This window comes from Oenanthe melanoleuca, chromosome 3 (assembly GCF_029582105.1).
Source record: "Oenanthe melanoleuca isolate GR-GAL-2019-014 chromosome 3, OMel1.0, whole genome shotgun sequence".
Classification (NCBI taxonomy): Eukaryota; Metazoa; Chordata; class Aves; order Passeriformes; family Muscicapidae; genus Oenanthe; species Oenanthe melanoleuca.
Genome location: NC_079336.1, coordinates 57,863,852 through 57,879,892, shown reverse-complemented (window position 1 = coordinate 57,879,892; position 16,041 = coordinate 57,863,852). Strand labels below are relative to the sequence as shown.

The 16,041-nt window shown below is 39.9% G+C and overlaps 1 protein-coding gene across 6 annotated transcripts in view; it reads right to left on the bottom strand.

Moving 5' to 3' along the window:
* ARID1B (AT-rich interaction domain 1B) overlaps positions 1-16,041 on the bottom strand; it is a 323,079-nt gene that overhangs the window by 51,537 nt on the left and 255,501 nt on the right. For all 6 annotated transcript variants that reach the window (XM_056486539.1, XM_056486541.1, XM_056486543.1 and 3 more), the window contains 2 exons: positions 14,487-14,666; positions 7,798-8,125 (listed from right to left, as the gene is read on the bottom strand). In XM_056486539.1, coding sequence (XP_056342514.1) covers positions 7,798-8,125; positions 14,487-14,666 — 508 coding nt within the window. The remainder of the gene's footprint in view (positions 1-7,797; positions 8,126-14,486; positions 14,667-16,041) is intronic.

Below are 16,041 nucleotides of genomic sequence, written 5' to 3'. Positions count from 1 at the left end.
TGAGTCCCATTAAACAGATGGCTATTCTCCTATTTTGTTTTGGCTTTTTTTTTTTCCTAACCACTTCTGTGATTTAAACTAGTAGATCTTCTGACAGACTGTGAAAATTGTTTCCCCATCTGAAATAGTTTTTGCCACCCAAGAAAGAGTACTCAATCTAAGGTCCTTCCTTATTCTTTAACTTTATACAGTATCAATTAATGAAGTACTGCATTCTTAATATCATAAAGACCAAATTTTAAGGTACAGAGTTTCTATATAACATCCAACCCTAAGGCAGAATGTTAATAAGCTACACAAAGTCCTACACTGCAATTTTGTTTCAAAATAATTAGTCTTTCTACAGAGGGCAATGAATCTCCTGAACAACCAAATCAAGCCAAAAATAATCTTGACACAATAATAATCGAATTAGAAGTGTCTCTGAGGTAAGTGAAAATTCTCATTCATGACTAAAAATCACTCTTCCTTCCCAACATGCTCCTGCTTTCGCAATTTAAGAATGGTTACTCTCTGAAGGAGGAAAAGAGTAGGACTCTTGAGGTCTGTGGTTAATCTCTAATGGCAAGAAAAGCATACAGCAGTCGACTTGATTGATGAGCCCAAAGAAGAAAAAAATGCCTCCCCAAATCACTGGTTCCCTGCAAGAACTCTGCAGCATGGTGACAACCAGGGCTCCAAAATGATGGATTTACCTTTTAGTAAAACAAAATTCCAGATAAAAATGTATTTCTCTTAGTCTCCCACAAGAAATGGCTTTGGTTAGCTCAGCATGTAAAGTTTCTTCCAATACTTACATGATTTTATCAGCAATTTTGAGCTGATCCATAAAATGCATCTCCATTTGAATAAAATAATCACAGATTTCTAGCTTTCCCCTTACAATAATAAATACATATAAGCTGAGCTGAACTTCCTCCCTCCTAATACATTATAGGAGAAAAACTCATACATGATTCTGCTTTGAAAAGCAAAACATGATGAAAAGAAAAAAATAAAGAATAGAATAATCAGCTTGATAAAAATGACTATTTCTCATGAAGAGGGAAGAAGCATGGGTCCTTTAGAAGAGAAATAAGTCAATACTGGTTAATAGCTTCCTTAGAAATTACAGTTACAGTAAGCATTAGTATTTGGACTTTTAACCCCTCAAGTCACACAGAAGCTGAGCATGGGGAGAAGATATTCCAGCTGTTACTGAATCTCCTCCAGCCCCAGGTGGAGCCAGCACGGGAGTATTTGGAGTTCACAGAGACAATACAGCCATTTGGGCCAAGAAGCAAAACCACTTCACCTTGCTGAAACTACACAGCCTTTGTTTTGGAAGCCAAATTCAGTTTCATGGACTGAAAGTACCACCAGGATATTAGAACAGCACTAATGGAAAGCAAAGTGGGGCTCATTTCAGAGTGACCCATCAAGATCTCTAAAGGAAATATGTGATTGTTTGGAGAAGCAGAGAAGAGGGAAAATGACCAGGCTGCTTGAGCCTGGAGAACCGTGAATGGCCTGAATTTGAACAGGAGCAACTCCTTCGAGTGTGAGTGAATGTTAAATAAAAGACCCGGCAGAAAGAGCCTTTCTTGCCAGGGGCTTATTTCAAAGGCAACAGATAAGGCAGGCACTGGCTCCAATTATGGCTACCAGTCCTATCTTAGCCTAGTTTACTTTGGGGATTTCACAGCTGGCAGCCTTTCATCTAGAAGTAGCCTGGTTTGAATAAGCAAAGAAACTTGAATGAGTACTTAACCTTTCTGCACTCCACCGAACTTCCCAACAGAGAAGAACAGCACCTCCAAGCTTAAGGGGAAAAGGGAAAACAATGGAAAATATATACTCTCTCCAGGGATTAAAGACAGTAAGTTTTACTGGAGCACTTCAAGACTTCCTGCTACAAAACTGCAGCTTTCAAAATCACAATTAGAATTTTAAATCCAAGTTTCAAGATCAAAAGGGCCAGACTGGAAAATACTGCACAAAACTGACAGGCACTAGGATGTAAAACACCTAAAACAGTCCTGGGTTTTATTTATATTATTATTCTTTTTTAAAAATTTATTCCCCATTTCCGCCTCCTTTTTCCTTTTGACATTTTAATGCACTATGTCCATTACTATATTTCCTCACCAGTACCTTCTAGTCCATCAGCAGTGCTGCATTACCCTGCTGTTGGAGAAAATAATACAGAAAAAGTGCTTTGCTGGCACCAGCTACATGGATTATGAATTATACATATATAGCAGGAGAGAAATGCTGATGGAAGGTTAGTGGGTCTGTACGTGTGCAAGTGTGGATGAGCATGTATACACATACACAGACTAAGAAGACATCTAGAATGCATTTTCAAAACCAATTTATGCTAATTGTGTTCCTCTGTACAACAAAAATTCTCTAATATCAATGCAGTTTTGTTTGACCACTTTTATGACTGATTAAAAATGTACTAAATTCTTCTCACTACACTACAATGAGGCTGTGGTATCTAACCAGTTGCTAAGCAATTTAGAACCAGAACCACATTCTAGAATGCCTAGAAGTATGTCAAAGCAATGCAATATCACACGTTATTGTAGAGGCTGAACACCACTTCTCAGGTGGCAAGGGGATCAGCAGAAGATAATGTAAATATCCACCTTAATTTAGCAACCCAATGGCCAGGATTTAAAATTATCAGAGGTTGCAAATAGCAAAGCTGTTCCCAATTCCTCAGTTTAATAAACCACTATGTCTGAATTGTCTCCTTTAAAATCAATGGCACTGAATTCTAAATTCACTCAATCTATAAAAAAAATTGCTTTAATTTACAAAATTGCAACATGCAATCCTGAGAATCATATTAAGGTACATTGAGGTCAAAGGGGCTGCCTTCAAAGACAGGATTGCTCCTCATGTAGGCACATCAAAACTCATTTTGTTGTAATTAGTTCAGGTATTGATAACTGTAGTTGCACCAGCAAAAGGCTCATTTTAGTATCCAGCTGGATACACATTTTACAGCCTGCTAGCACTGAATTACATCTTCTAAGGTCACACTAACAGCATGCAAGCCAGTTATTTTACAACTAAGTCTTTACCTTTCCATATACTACAGTCACACTTTCAAGTGCTAAGAAGACATGCTCAGAATGACACTGAGAGATGCTGGAAGTGATGGTGACAAGCATCTTGCTCTAAAGATGTCTGCTGACTTCAGGAGCCAACCTGATAATCAATTTTAAACTGAGAAGGAAGCAAAAGCTCACAGACAGTGCACACATAGTCCTGCACAGGTTCAAGCTGGGCATTTACAAACTGAGGAACTCAGCATTGGCTGGTTCTAGAAGACATTGGCTAAATTTACTGCCTTTCACATCAGCAGGGAAAACAGTACTCATTTGCTTAAAACAATTTGTTTTTACTCAAGGCTTATTGTGATGCAGTTTTGTACACACAGGAACATTTATCTATCACTATAAATATATGTGCTGTTCTAAGAATCACAGTGTGATAAAAGATCTTTTGGAGCCACCTGGTCCTTTAAGGGCTCCTCTGGATTCTAGTCTCCAGCAGAAGAACAGGCCCTTGGGGTTTCAGTCAATGTCAACCTAAGTTATGAAGAGTCCTTTCTTCCATGGATATATTAGTTCAACATACAGTCCTCACCAGTCAGTGGTTATTCTGAGACAAAGACAAGACAAATATGAAAAGGAGAACACTGTTTTATAGTTCCTTCACACTCTCCTCCTGAAAATAAACTGAATTACTACACAGGCTACTAGAGATTTATTTAACATTGCCTGCTGTGAACTTTTACTCAGAGCAAGCTTGAACACCCTGGGTAGCCTGAAACAATGAAGAGATTCAATGAAGAGGTCTTAAAAACACCTTTCTTTTCTCTAGCCTGTTATCACGGCAGTTATCACTTGGGAAACCCTAGCCTGCATGCACACAACAGACTAGCACATAGTAAGATTTTAGGTTACAGGGAAGGTATTATGTAGCCTAGAAATTAATGTAAGCTTAACATAAAGCAGACCTCAAGATGAGGTCAAAGGCTAATTCAAATGGTGTAAACCTAGTATCTTCCACAGCCACCACTTTCATTTATATGATTTTAATATTTTCCAATAAAAGGGTGGTGGTCTGCTCTGTGGATGACACCTAGGTATAACTGGCTGACACTCAGATCCTGATCATCCTGCTCTGGTAAATGAACATTGATTTTGTGCCCCAGTGAAAGAGATTTTTTTCTGATGCATGCCATTTAAATTCATTTTACGCTGCTGCTTTGTGTGGCTTAGTAAGGCACAGGCAAACCAGCATTCTGTGTCTGTATGAGACTCCTGAGCTGGGAAAGGACAGATCCTGTGGATTAACAGCTGAAGAGAAATTTCTCTCCCCTATTGATGCTTGGCTACTGAGTCAACAAGTTGACCTTGAAGTGGATCACAACCAACTTGAACAGAAATACTGCTGTGTAACCATGACTATGACATAACCATTTAATTTTATTCTTAATTCTATACACAGAAGAGTGTTTTATAGTAACAAAAATCCAACACTTTTTTAGCTCCACAGCTGAATCTTATAAACTCAGCACATTTGAAGAAAAAGGCTAGGCACTGTTCATGAATGTTGGCATATAGGAATGGATGTCTTCCCAGTTAGGCGAAGGAGTATAGTGGGAGTGCTCTCCCATTTCACTGAGTTTGGTTTTTTGAACTGGATAACCAGTAGGCTTGTGTTCTTATTTTTTGTTCTTCTTTCTGCTTTTTCTGTGCACGTATATGAAAGATATTATTAAGGAAAAAACCAAACTAGCGGCTACAGAAAACTGGTAAATAAAACCTGTTAATTGCTGTGACAGCAGCAATAATTTGGGTATTAAAGATTTCCTACAGAGGCAACAACTGAAATAACAGGGTGGCAGAAAAGTCCATAAAGGTTAAATCTCACGTGAAGATGGAGTTCTTTGTGAGGGAGCAACAGGCTGGGAGCCAACATAAATACTTTCTCCCAGTTTTGTAATTTGTGATATGTTTACAGAAATCAGTGTGGAGGACTCTGGTGAGGAAACAGTAGCTGCACTTCAGGCAAATGTTTTGCAAGGGATACTTAGTGCTCCTAAAAATTCTTCTAAAAACTGATTTTTCAAATACATGCACACTCAACTACAGTGTACTAAAACTTCCTTGAAAATCCCATTAAGAAACCCTGTAATCACTCTGGCAGTACATCATCTCTCAGAAAAGGATCATACTTTGGGCGTTGCAGTTCTCTGCCTAGGCAGTGACAGTAAGACCAAGTCCAGAAAATGTGGCTGCACGCACTGCTGCAGACAAGAGCACCAACAATGAAGAGAGAAAGTTGATGCCTGGGTGAAGGAAGGAGACATCTCATTCCTTCTCAGTGACGAGGTTCTTCATTTCCCTTTTAGGCACAAGGAAATGGAGCTGTGCCAAAAGCCATGCAGGTGTGTGAGTGAGGAATATGCAAATTTTCATTGCACTGTCACAGTGACATTAGTCAAAAGAAAACAAAAAAAACATAAAATCCCCTCTACTACTTCAAAATATGCAAGTATTTCTGTATCTTTCATATGATTTTTAAATTCCTTTAGCAGCCAAATGGGATGTTCACAAACATTTTTAAAAAATGCCAAAGTTCCACAGCAAGTCCAGTTTACACTGCTGCCTACCCATACTGGTCCAGCTGGGACACTGAGGGAGCCCAAGTATTGCCATAGTTCAGGGGCTGTGAAGAAAACATGGGGTGTCTGCCAGCCCCAGACTGGCTGGGATAAGCAGGTGACCTAATGTGTGGTGGTCTGAAGCAGAGTGAAAGAACAGCCTCTCTGGATTTGATCTGTATCACAAATCCGAGTCATTGTCAGATACAGTCCTTCCAGTGAGTCTTGAGGACGTGCAGGAATAGCCAAAAGCCATTATGCTTTCTCCCCTATACTTTCTCCCCTACAGCTGACTTGAGATCAAAGAGGAAAACAGTGTGCTTGCAACCCCTGGCATGAGAGCAGTGTGGCAAGTTCCTCCCAGTTTATAGTTTATAAATAACCCTTTTGCCAGTATAGAGATTCAGTGACTACTCAGCCCTTCCACAGGTGCTGGATCACTGGAATGGGCAGTATATGATAGGAATGCTCCAAAATGGTGCAGTTTTGTCCAGTTAGAGCTAGAAAGAAAAAGCAGTTCTACAAAACTGATTTGGAGGGAAGATGCAAGATAGAAGTGGTAATCATTTAAACCAGTTTTTCATCAAACACACACACTATGCCCAACGTGTAAGTTGAATCACAACCAAATGCTTTCCACTTAATACAAAGTCTTTTCTTGTTGTCAAGACCAACAAATGTGAGCTTTTCCTTTCATTCTATGATTATGGAGAAATCCTGTTCCTGCAGCTGCAGTGATGGCCTATTTATTCCTTTGTGCCTGACCTATCAGCTTATAGCCTAAACCAGACAGACAGAAGCAGACTTCCATAAATCCTACTAGACAGGTCTGTTAAAACAACCAACAGAAGAAAGGGACTGCTGGTTCACAGATATCTGCTGGAGCAGGGTCTGTTTTAAGGGAGCCTGTTTCTATTTTACTGAGTAAGAACATGAAGTACACTAAATTAACTGTTATTGTTTTTTAAGTTTGCTGCTGCTTATTATTAGCAGCCACCTGTCTTTTAAGCTCTCAAAACAAGAAAGTAACAAATGCAGGGACACACTGGCTTCCTATTTCTTGTTTAACATTGCATTTTGGAATATGAGCAATTCTAATGTCCACAAACACTGGTCTTGAATGATAAATATCTGGATGAATGTATGTGCATCTGTGTACGTACATGCATAAGCGCAGTGAGCAATACACACACATGAACACGTTCACCAGAAGAGTGCAACTGGATTTGTGTAATTCTCAAACATTATGGACCTTCTTGAAACAGAAAAAGGTAATAAATATGCCAGGAATTATTTGAGTCCAGGGAAATGTGGCTGTTATTTAATCTGAAAAATTTCATACACACACAGAAAAAAAAAATTGCAAATATTCAGTCATTTTAAGAATGATATGGACATAAAAGTACCTTTTACCAAAGACCCATATACAAATGGCAACATGTAGCTATGCTGCCCAAAGGGGAGACAAGAAGACAAGGCTCCAACATCTGCAGTCCTGTTTGCAGGTTCTCTATTATTTACAAGTGGCAGGTATCAACTCCAGATAATGACAGACAGTTTTTATGTCTCCCTCTGCCTCTCCCCTCCAGCTGCTCTGCTCAGCTTCCCCTCCTCTCCCCTTCTGCTTAGGAATAAGAACATCCTGCAGAAGAGAACTGCTCAAAACAGGGCCAGTAGATGCAAGAGTTGATGGGCAGCTTCACAGGCTTCCTTACTCTCTGGCAGGGGTAAGCTGCTGAGGACATGCTGGCTCTCTCTTTACCAGAAATAAAAAAAGTATAAAAACTCAGAGAAGTGAAAAGTTGCAGAGGGCTTGTCGAATGCCACTGCAATTCTGTGGGTTTTTCCAAAGCTATAATGCCAAGAACCAAACTAGAAGTGGCCATCATCACCATAGTCACAATTGCTTTTTGAGAGGAAAATTCACACAGGCAACAGCATGCTTTCTCCTTAAGAAAAGGAGATGATTAAGGAAAAGTATTCTTTGGACACACCATCTCCTCCTAGAGATAAGGGCACAGCTAGAACATGTATAAATGCACATTCACATACCTATACAGTGCTGTTACCTCAGAAATGACAAGGAAAACATTCCTACTTGTTTAAACTCCTTTCATCTGAATGCATACCTGCTCTGAGCGGAGTTTGCAGCAGCCTGCATCACTGCAGCAGCCGCCTCCTGTGCCTTACGGTTCACAGTCGGCATGGGTGGGCCCATCCCAGGGCCTCCCTGCTGAGACATGCCAGGAGAATTGGGGGTCATACTGCTCATGTTTCCAGGAAATGGTCTGCTCTGCATCCCAGCTGATGGCATCCGTCCCAGGGGCATGGTACCACAAGGCTGGCTTGGCCCCTGTCCATGCATCTGACTGTTGGCATTTATACCCATGCCGGGTCCTGGGCCACTGTAACTTGTGTTGGGCACACCGCTGTACGTCGGTGGTCTGGAGTAGTTTCCTGAACAAAATGATAAAAAAGCACAGAGAAAAACATTAGAACTTTTGAGCAAACATTTCTATTTAGGAAGTTAGCAGCTGCAGAACTTGCACATGTGAACTAAAGTGACCCATGCTGGCCTCAAAGTCAGGACAATGCTTTTATACATGAGGATGGAGAAGCAGTGGAACAAACTGCTCAAGAAGGTTATGCAGGATCCCTGCATGGAGGTTTTCAAAACCCAGTTGGATTACTCCAAGAGTAACCTGGTCTGATCCTTTATCTGACCCTGATTTGAATACAAGGCCAGCCAAGAACAGTTCTTGAGCACCCTTCCAACCAACGATCCTATGAACCTGATTTTCATGGATCCTCGAACATTTTCTGTCTAATGTATGTTATGAGGCAACAGGAAATAAAGAAAAGCACAGCCAGAGGGTTAACAGCACAGTACAATGTACACAACTGCCTTATGCAGTAAAGAGATATATGGCATGTAAGAAGCCCATTACATAAGTACATGAGGAGAATCTTGTTTTTGTAACTTCATGTTCTCATTCCTTTCTGCAGTTTCAGCAACAGGCTTCTTGCTCCTACCTGTTTTGCCCATTTAAGACAGAGATAATTTGGTGTGGACTGGTAAGGATGACTGCTAGGGTCTGAGAAAGATTCCTGCTCTCTCCTGCCCCACCCTGCTTTCCCAATAATTTCCATTTGGCTACATCAGCATAAGGGGTGGTAGCTTACAGTGCAACTCCTCTGAGAAAACTAGTCTTTCTCAAGTAAGCATCAACAGTACAAAGATGCTCATATAAGCAGGTGCCTTATGAAGGATGGCATGAAAACCTGGCTGAACCCAATCTGTGTTGCTACTGGAGTAAAGTGCTCTGCTTGCAGCAGCTTAACTCATTTGAGTGCTGATTTTCCTGCCACATTGAAATCTTAAGAAAAATCAAGTATACAGCATGCAGTGTTAAAGAAACAAACCCAGGCAGCATGAGGAAAAAAAAAAAGAAAGCTAAAAATATGACAGAAAACTATTTTAGGAAACCTATCACATTGCACTACTTCAGTCATCAGTTTTGACTTGTCTTCATTTCCATCTCATCCAGATTAGTGGAAACATGACCCATTCCCTCCCTGTGGGATGCCACAAATCAGAGTTTCCTGACTACTCTCAGATATTCCCACGCTTATTTGAAGGCAGAAACCCTTGGACTCTTCCTCTGATTGTGCAGATCAGCCATGCCTCTCCTCAGGCCTCAGCTACCAGGCAGAGAAGTTGGTGGCATCCAACTCCTGTTTGTATTTAAAATAAACATATTCATCCATCATTTGAATGCACACATAATTAATTCATATGCTCCTGCTGCTGTGCTTTTTGCTCATCTCCTCTCCACCCTGTAACTGACTCACTCTACTACAAGATCTCCTTGGCGAGAACGTACGAGACCTACGCTTCCCGAGGAAATGAAGCAACCATTCTCTTCTGCTTTCAAATCCAAGTTTCTGCCTGGGGGTCCTCACAGAAGGATCCCCAATATGTGGTTCAGCAGAGGTGAAAGGCTCCAGATTCAGCTTTGTGCTGGCTTAAGACTGCCCTGTCACTTGTTCTTCCCCTTTAGGCTTGGCTGCTGGCAGCTGGCTTATTCTCTGTTCAGTGAGCCATCGCCCCCAGCCAGTTTTGGTTGCTGAGACCTGCTCAAGCAGTCTGATCCAGCATAAGTGACTACAGACTGAAGGGTTGACTAGTTTCACACTGCTCTTCTATGTGTTACAAGCAACAGCACACAACTTGGATGTTGCTCTGGGTTTCCAGCTGCTTTGTGCAAAAAAAAAAAAATACAGCAGGATGGTGTACATGTGCACTCAAAGATTATACACAGCAGTTAGCACATCTTATGTACGTGCCATTAGAAACACTGCTTCCCAAAGTGAAGCAAATTCTCTCCCTAGACTAGCAGACCTGATATCCATGATCACTGGGAGCTACTGTCAGTCCAATTTACATAAAGCAAATTTGTTTTGTCATTTACGGTTTATGAAGTTCATTCAGCAGCCTGTGTGGAGGAGCAAACACAAATGCTAAAACACTACTGCTGTTTTGATACTATTTTGAATTAGGACAAAAAATATAATAGTTTGTGCTTTGGCTTTTCCAGCATACACACAACACAGAAACAACAGTGGAATCTTCTCCATAAAAATATGTGTCTCAGTTAAAATAGCTCCTAATCATTCATCTTCAGGGATACAAGATGCACAAGGAAGTTGTATCTTTTTAGTAAGGAAAACAAGTTTCAATGTTTTTTTCCACTTTTTTTTTTCCTGAAGCACTTCCTCAATACCTCAAGTACTAGCTATTCTTATACCTTCCCCAGATCACAAAAAAAAAGGAAAGAAAAAAAAAAAAAAAAAAAAAATGAAAGCAAAATAAAAGCCAAACAAAATACAAGAGGAATTGCCAGGAATGAGGAGTGCAATCTTATTTCCATGTTTCTCTAATAGATTAGTAATTTGTTGGCAGTGGCTTTGACAGAAAACAGATGGATGCAGCATTAAACACAATGAATGCAGCAGATGCTAGGCCAGCCCACATCAGCTGGACGTGTCAGGCAGCCAAGTTCAAGAGCCCACACTTTTCAAGTGGGTACAAGCCTGGCAACAGCGGCTGCACAGCACTACTGAACAACTCCTCCCTTCCATATCTGAGGGATTTTTGATTCCAACTCCCCCTTGGCAGAGTAAAATTGTACCCAGAGAGACGACATCTCTAATGCATGAGAAAAAAACAATGCTGTAACAGGAATCAGGAGGGAAAAAAAAGTGTAATGAAGATAAAGTATTAAAAAGCTTACTAACAACCTGCCAAAGACAGATGTTCATACTTACTGCTGAAACTCTGGTCCACTTTGTTCAGGTTTGCTGAACAAAGTGCTCTGAGATGTTGCCATTTCTAGGCAAACTGAAAAGAGGGAAATTTGAGAACTACCTTTTAGCTTTGCTCTCTGCTTTACAGACATAGATCAGATTCACCATATTAAAAAGAGCATCTTAGAATAGTTCTAGAATATTTTTGTATGTGCACTTAACCATCAAGCTATTCTTCTACAGACAATTTAAATCTGTTGTTCTGAATTCCTCTGAACTATTTTACCTAGGGGACTTCAGTCAGATACAGCTGATATTTAAGTCTTAGGCTCCACAGACTCTTGCATACATGGGTTCAGAGGTCCAGACTCTCAAGATATGCAGGGCATCCCATCCTTAAGATACTACCATTTTAATTGAAGTCTAGGATTAAAATCAGTGGGAACTAGACAGCAAAGTGCTTTTGTGAAATGAGTCCAACATTAAAAGCACAAATACCCAATTCATACTACTTTATCACAAGCAAGAGGGGGTTTAACTTACAGTGAAGTTCTGGGGTTGTGGTTCAAACAAATTCAGTAGCAATTTCTCCCTTTGTTATAACCCAACAGAACAGCCTTACTGCTGAATTGAGTAAGAAAAGTTAGGAAGACATGATGCATCTCTGAGACATTTTACTGATTCACAGGAAGCTTTTCTCTGCCCCAGTCTTAAAAGATCCAACTGACTACGGTATCTGACTGCTCTCCAGAGTGCATTTAAGGGACATTTTGCTGTGGCAGCAGTCTGATGCTCGGGTCAGAGACCAGAGCTTCATTAGCCCCCAAGCTAGATGATGTCCAAATACAAACCAAAGAGATTCTTTCAGTAACAACTTCCATCCTTGCTCTGTTTTTTGTTTTGTTTTTTTTTTTTTTTTTTAAATTCTTGGGGACAGCAAAATGCTGGGATTTAAAAAAAAATTAAAATTAATCTTTTGTACTGCATGCTTCAGTGTTGTATCCTAGACACAGAAAATTGTGGAGCCGAAATCATTTATTATTTTTGCAGGAAATGGTTTCACAGAATTGGACTAGGACCCAGTACAGAACTGCTTCCTGGGAAAATATATTCTGCTCTTATTATAGTTCTAAGTGTCATGTAAACACATGAAAATCAAATAAATCAACCATAGGCATGAAATGGATCATTCTGCTCTCATGAACTGGGGGCTAATACTTCCAGTCCAAACTTAATGGTGTAGTCTTTACTATGGTGAGCAATTCCACTGCACAGAGGACACTAGCCTTGAGCAATTGTTTTCAGAACAGCACATAGTGAAATCCAGTATTCAAAGTTGGATCAAAAGCTTAGTGTCCAGAATGCTTTGATGCATGTATGAAAATACAAGTAGTCTTGTCAAATCCAGCCTAAGCTTAACAATATTCTGGAAGCAGGCCTATGTGAACAAAACATGGAAAACAAATCAGATCCATGAGAATTACTTTAGTTTAATAATTTAAGAACTTGTTTTCAATCCAGGTAATTTTTAATGTATTTTCTATTTTGGCAGAAAAAGGCAAATGGGATAACATTATTACATATCCATCATTGCTGGCATACGATTATGCCTTGTAATAGGGTATGTTAAGAGTTGCAATTATGGACTACTTGCATTTAAAATGAAAAAAATGCTATTAAAATCTTAAGTTCAGGTAAACACATAACATGGAAATTTCACTATCTTCATCCCTGGATTTTAATGGTTAGATCAACCTGGTGAAAATGTAGTATTCTTCTGGTTTAATTGTTACCTATAGAGCTGACATTCTGCAAGGTCCTAATTTTATGAAGACCAGTGCACAGAATCACTGGTACTTTCCAAGCACTGGCAGAAGAACATGGTTCTCATCCATCACACAATTCACCAAACCCTTCTGAAATGGCCTGTTAATGACAATGATGCTCATTTTCTTCCTGTCCCTCAAGTTCACTTTTTAATAGCAGTTTCTTCCTGACCATGACCCATAAAATCATTACATAGGCACTTTCATCTACAGAGGGAGGAAAAGAACTGCTGAACTCAAGCAAAAAAAGAAAGTAGCATTTGGCGTGTTACTTAAATGCATTGATTTAGTACAAAAACCTTTCCATTCAATCAGAGTGGATGGCTAATGTTTTACTGCACTTGACACCCACTATTCCCATGGTTCGGAATCTCAGCAGCAGCAGTACAGCTGGAAGTCAGGATAGCACATCATAAATCCACTGGATTTTTTACCAGTTAAGCTAGTTGCTCACTGTGCAGATAAAAATAAGCACTTGGACAGCATTTTATGGCCACAAAATGCTTTCCAAATAAAAGGAGAGCACCAGTCAACTGGAGTTAGGTAATTAATCTTCACACATGGCTATAAGGCATCACTAGCCCCATTTTATAGTTAAGGAAAGCAAAGCAGAGAAATGAATCTACTTGCCTAAGCTGAAAGATGATGTAAAAGGCAGAGCCAAAATTAGAAACTGGGAAATCTTGGCTTGTAGCCCTGTGCTCAGAACACTAAATCAAACGCTACCCAGAGATGAAACAGAAAGGAACATTGCATAGGGCAGCAAGGCTCCTTGCAAACAAACATCAGAACTAGTTCTCAGAAACTCAGGAGACTAAAATAACCATACTTGCTAGCACAGGAGAGTCACCGAGCCCAGAAATTCCCATCGCTGGCTCAAGTCCCTTCTGAGGCTTTTAAGTAAGAAAGCAACAGAAGTGCTGAAATAAAAAAGCTTCTTTATGCACCTCTAAAGAAAATACTGACCCTTATATATTCCGTGGCTTGACTTCAACTTCATTAAACCCCTAAACAGATGCATACTTTATAAAGGTTATCCATTAAAGGCAAAACAATAGACAAGTTCAAGGTTGTCCAGGGGCAGAAATTGTGTATTCTATTTTTGTTTTACTCCCCCACCAATTCTGTCAAACAAGCAAAATAAAAGGAACTGTCTCTTTCAGTCTGAAGGCTTAGTTAAGATTCACAAACCATATGCATTAGAGCTCAATATTCTATTTCCACAGTAGCCACTGTATTATTATGCTTGTTAGAAGACCCTCAAAGTCACCATGCAATTTCAGGTTGGCCTTGGGATTTCATCCAAGAAAAGAAGTCCTATTTTGGGATCGGTGTTGTGACCCTTATTCCATGCTTGCTCAAATGCAGCCTCATCGCTGAGCTGACATGGCTGGGTTCCTAAACAATAGATCTGGCAATGCCACAGATTTATCATTTCCTTGCCTAATTTAAGGTCACTATTTTTATACAGAGAAAGGTGCCAATAACAGAAACAGCTTCTTCCACAAGGTGCAGCTGAACCTTTGGATACAGATTTATTTGTTTAGGATTTTTTTTTTTTATTTTTACAGAGAGTATTGTGTGTGTTGTTTTTGTTGTTTTTAACACACCTGCTCACATACACTATATATATATTATAAAAAAAATATATAAATTATTGTGTCTGTTACCAGCAAGCATTTTACCTTGTGGTCCATACTGGCTCATTTGAGGCCCATAAGTACCACTTGAATTACTCTGCTGAAAGCTACCAATTCCAGGATGCACTTGACCTCCAGGTGAGGGGTGTGGTGACATGGAAGGTCCAGTTTGTTGAGGTCCATACTGTGACATTTGGGGGTTCCTCTGTATGCCTGCCATAAAACCTATGGGGAGAAAAGCACCAAAGAAAAATTTAATATTCAGGTAACTGCTCTTTTTTAAAAAAAAAACCTTTGGCATTAAAATAAATTAACCCTTTTTAGTTATCTCAGAATACGAATACCCAGAAAACTGCTGTTGTTTGTATAAACAAAACCAAACACATCTCCAAGTCAGCAATGATGCCTCAACCACCAAAACCTTTGCTTGTAAATGAAGACTGGGCAGTCCTGTTTAGTTACAAATGAGGGTTAATTTTAAAAATTAAAACAACTTTTTGGGAAAAAAATTTAAAGGCAACTATACGCATTACTTAATTAGCAGAACTAGTGAATTTGCCTGATGACTACGGTGGGAATATCACATTTTCCAAAATTACACGTTGTTACCAAAATGCCTCACACTTCAGCATATAGAAATCCACTGTCAATATTCCTCTGTTGCTAAAAAACTCACCAGAGCTAAAATTTTCCTCTAGGTGAAGACTAGTCATATCAGCCAAAAATAACAGTTGTTTTGTTATGTATTTGTGCTCTAGGTCCTTCTTCCAGTCTTTCCCCTGGACATTTCATTGCATTCTCTCCTTTTTCCCTTTCGTAAATGTATAAATGAATCCCAATTTAGCTTAAGGTTCAAAAGCAACAGCAAGAGATCAAGTGAAACAGGGTCAAATTTAGAAGCTTCATGAAGGAATTGAACTAAGTCTATTAAATGAAGGACAAAGAGGGTTTTTTGGTGGGATTATAAAGTTTTCACAAACTGGGACAAACCCTTCAATCCTGCCCATTAAATGTCTATGTAGGGATGCTGGTTTTCTTCTGTTTTATACCCTGAAAGGTTTTAGTGCTGCTTGGAATGTTGAAGAGGATGTGCTGGCAAAATTTAGGGTTTTTTTTTATTTCTGGAGGAAATCCGCTTTCTTTCCTGTTGTGCTCACATATTAAATTTCATCTTTCCATTTCCCTGTGAGGCAAAACCTGTGCATACCACAGGCCAGCTCTGGCTGTGCTGCCACCGTGCTGGCTGAGGAGGGGCACAAAAGGATGAGTCTCCCACAGGGATGGGGTGTCCTCCCACTGGCTAGCACCAAACACCACCCTCTCCCCCCTCCCCCAGACATTCAATGCTTGATTAATGAGAGAGGTAACTATTTCTGAGCTGTATCCAGACGTGGATCAAACTCAAAACTGAAAACATTGAGGTGCAGGTTGTAAGGAGAAAAGCCAGGAGATGGGATGACTTTGCACCCCTTGTGCCCAGCTCTTTCATGCTATGAACAGCTCAACCTGTATGGTGCTAAAACTCCAACTGCAACATTTGGCAGAATATGCATCAATTTTTCCTGATCTTTGTGCAAGTCTCAAGACAAAGAACTTGATC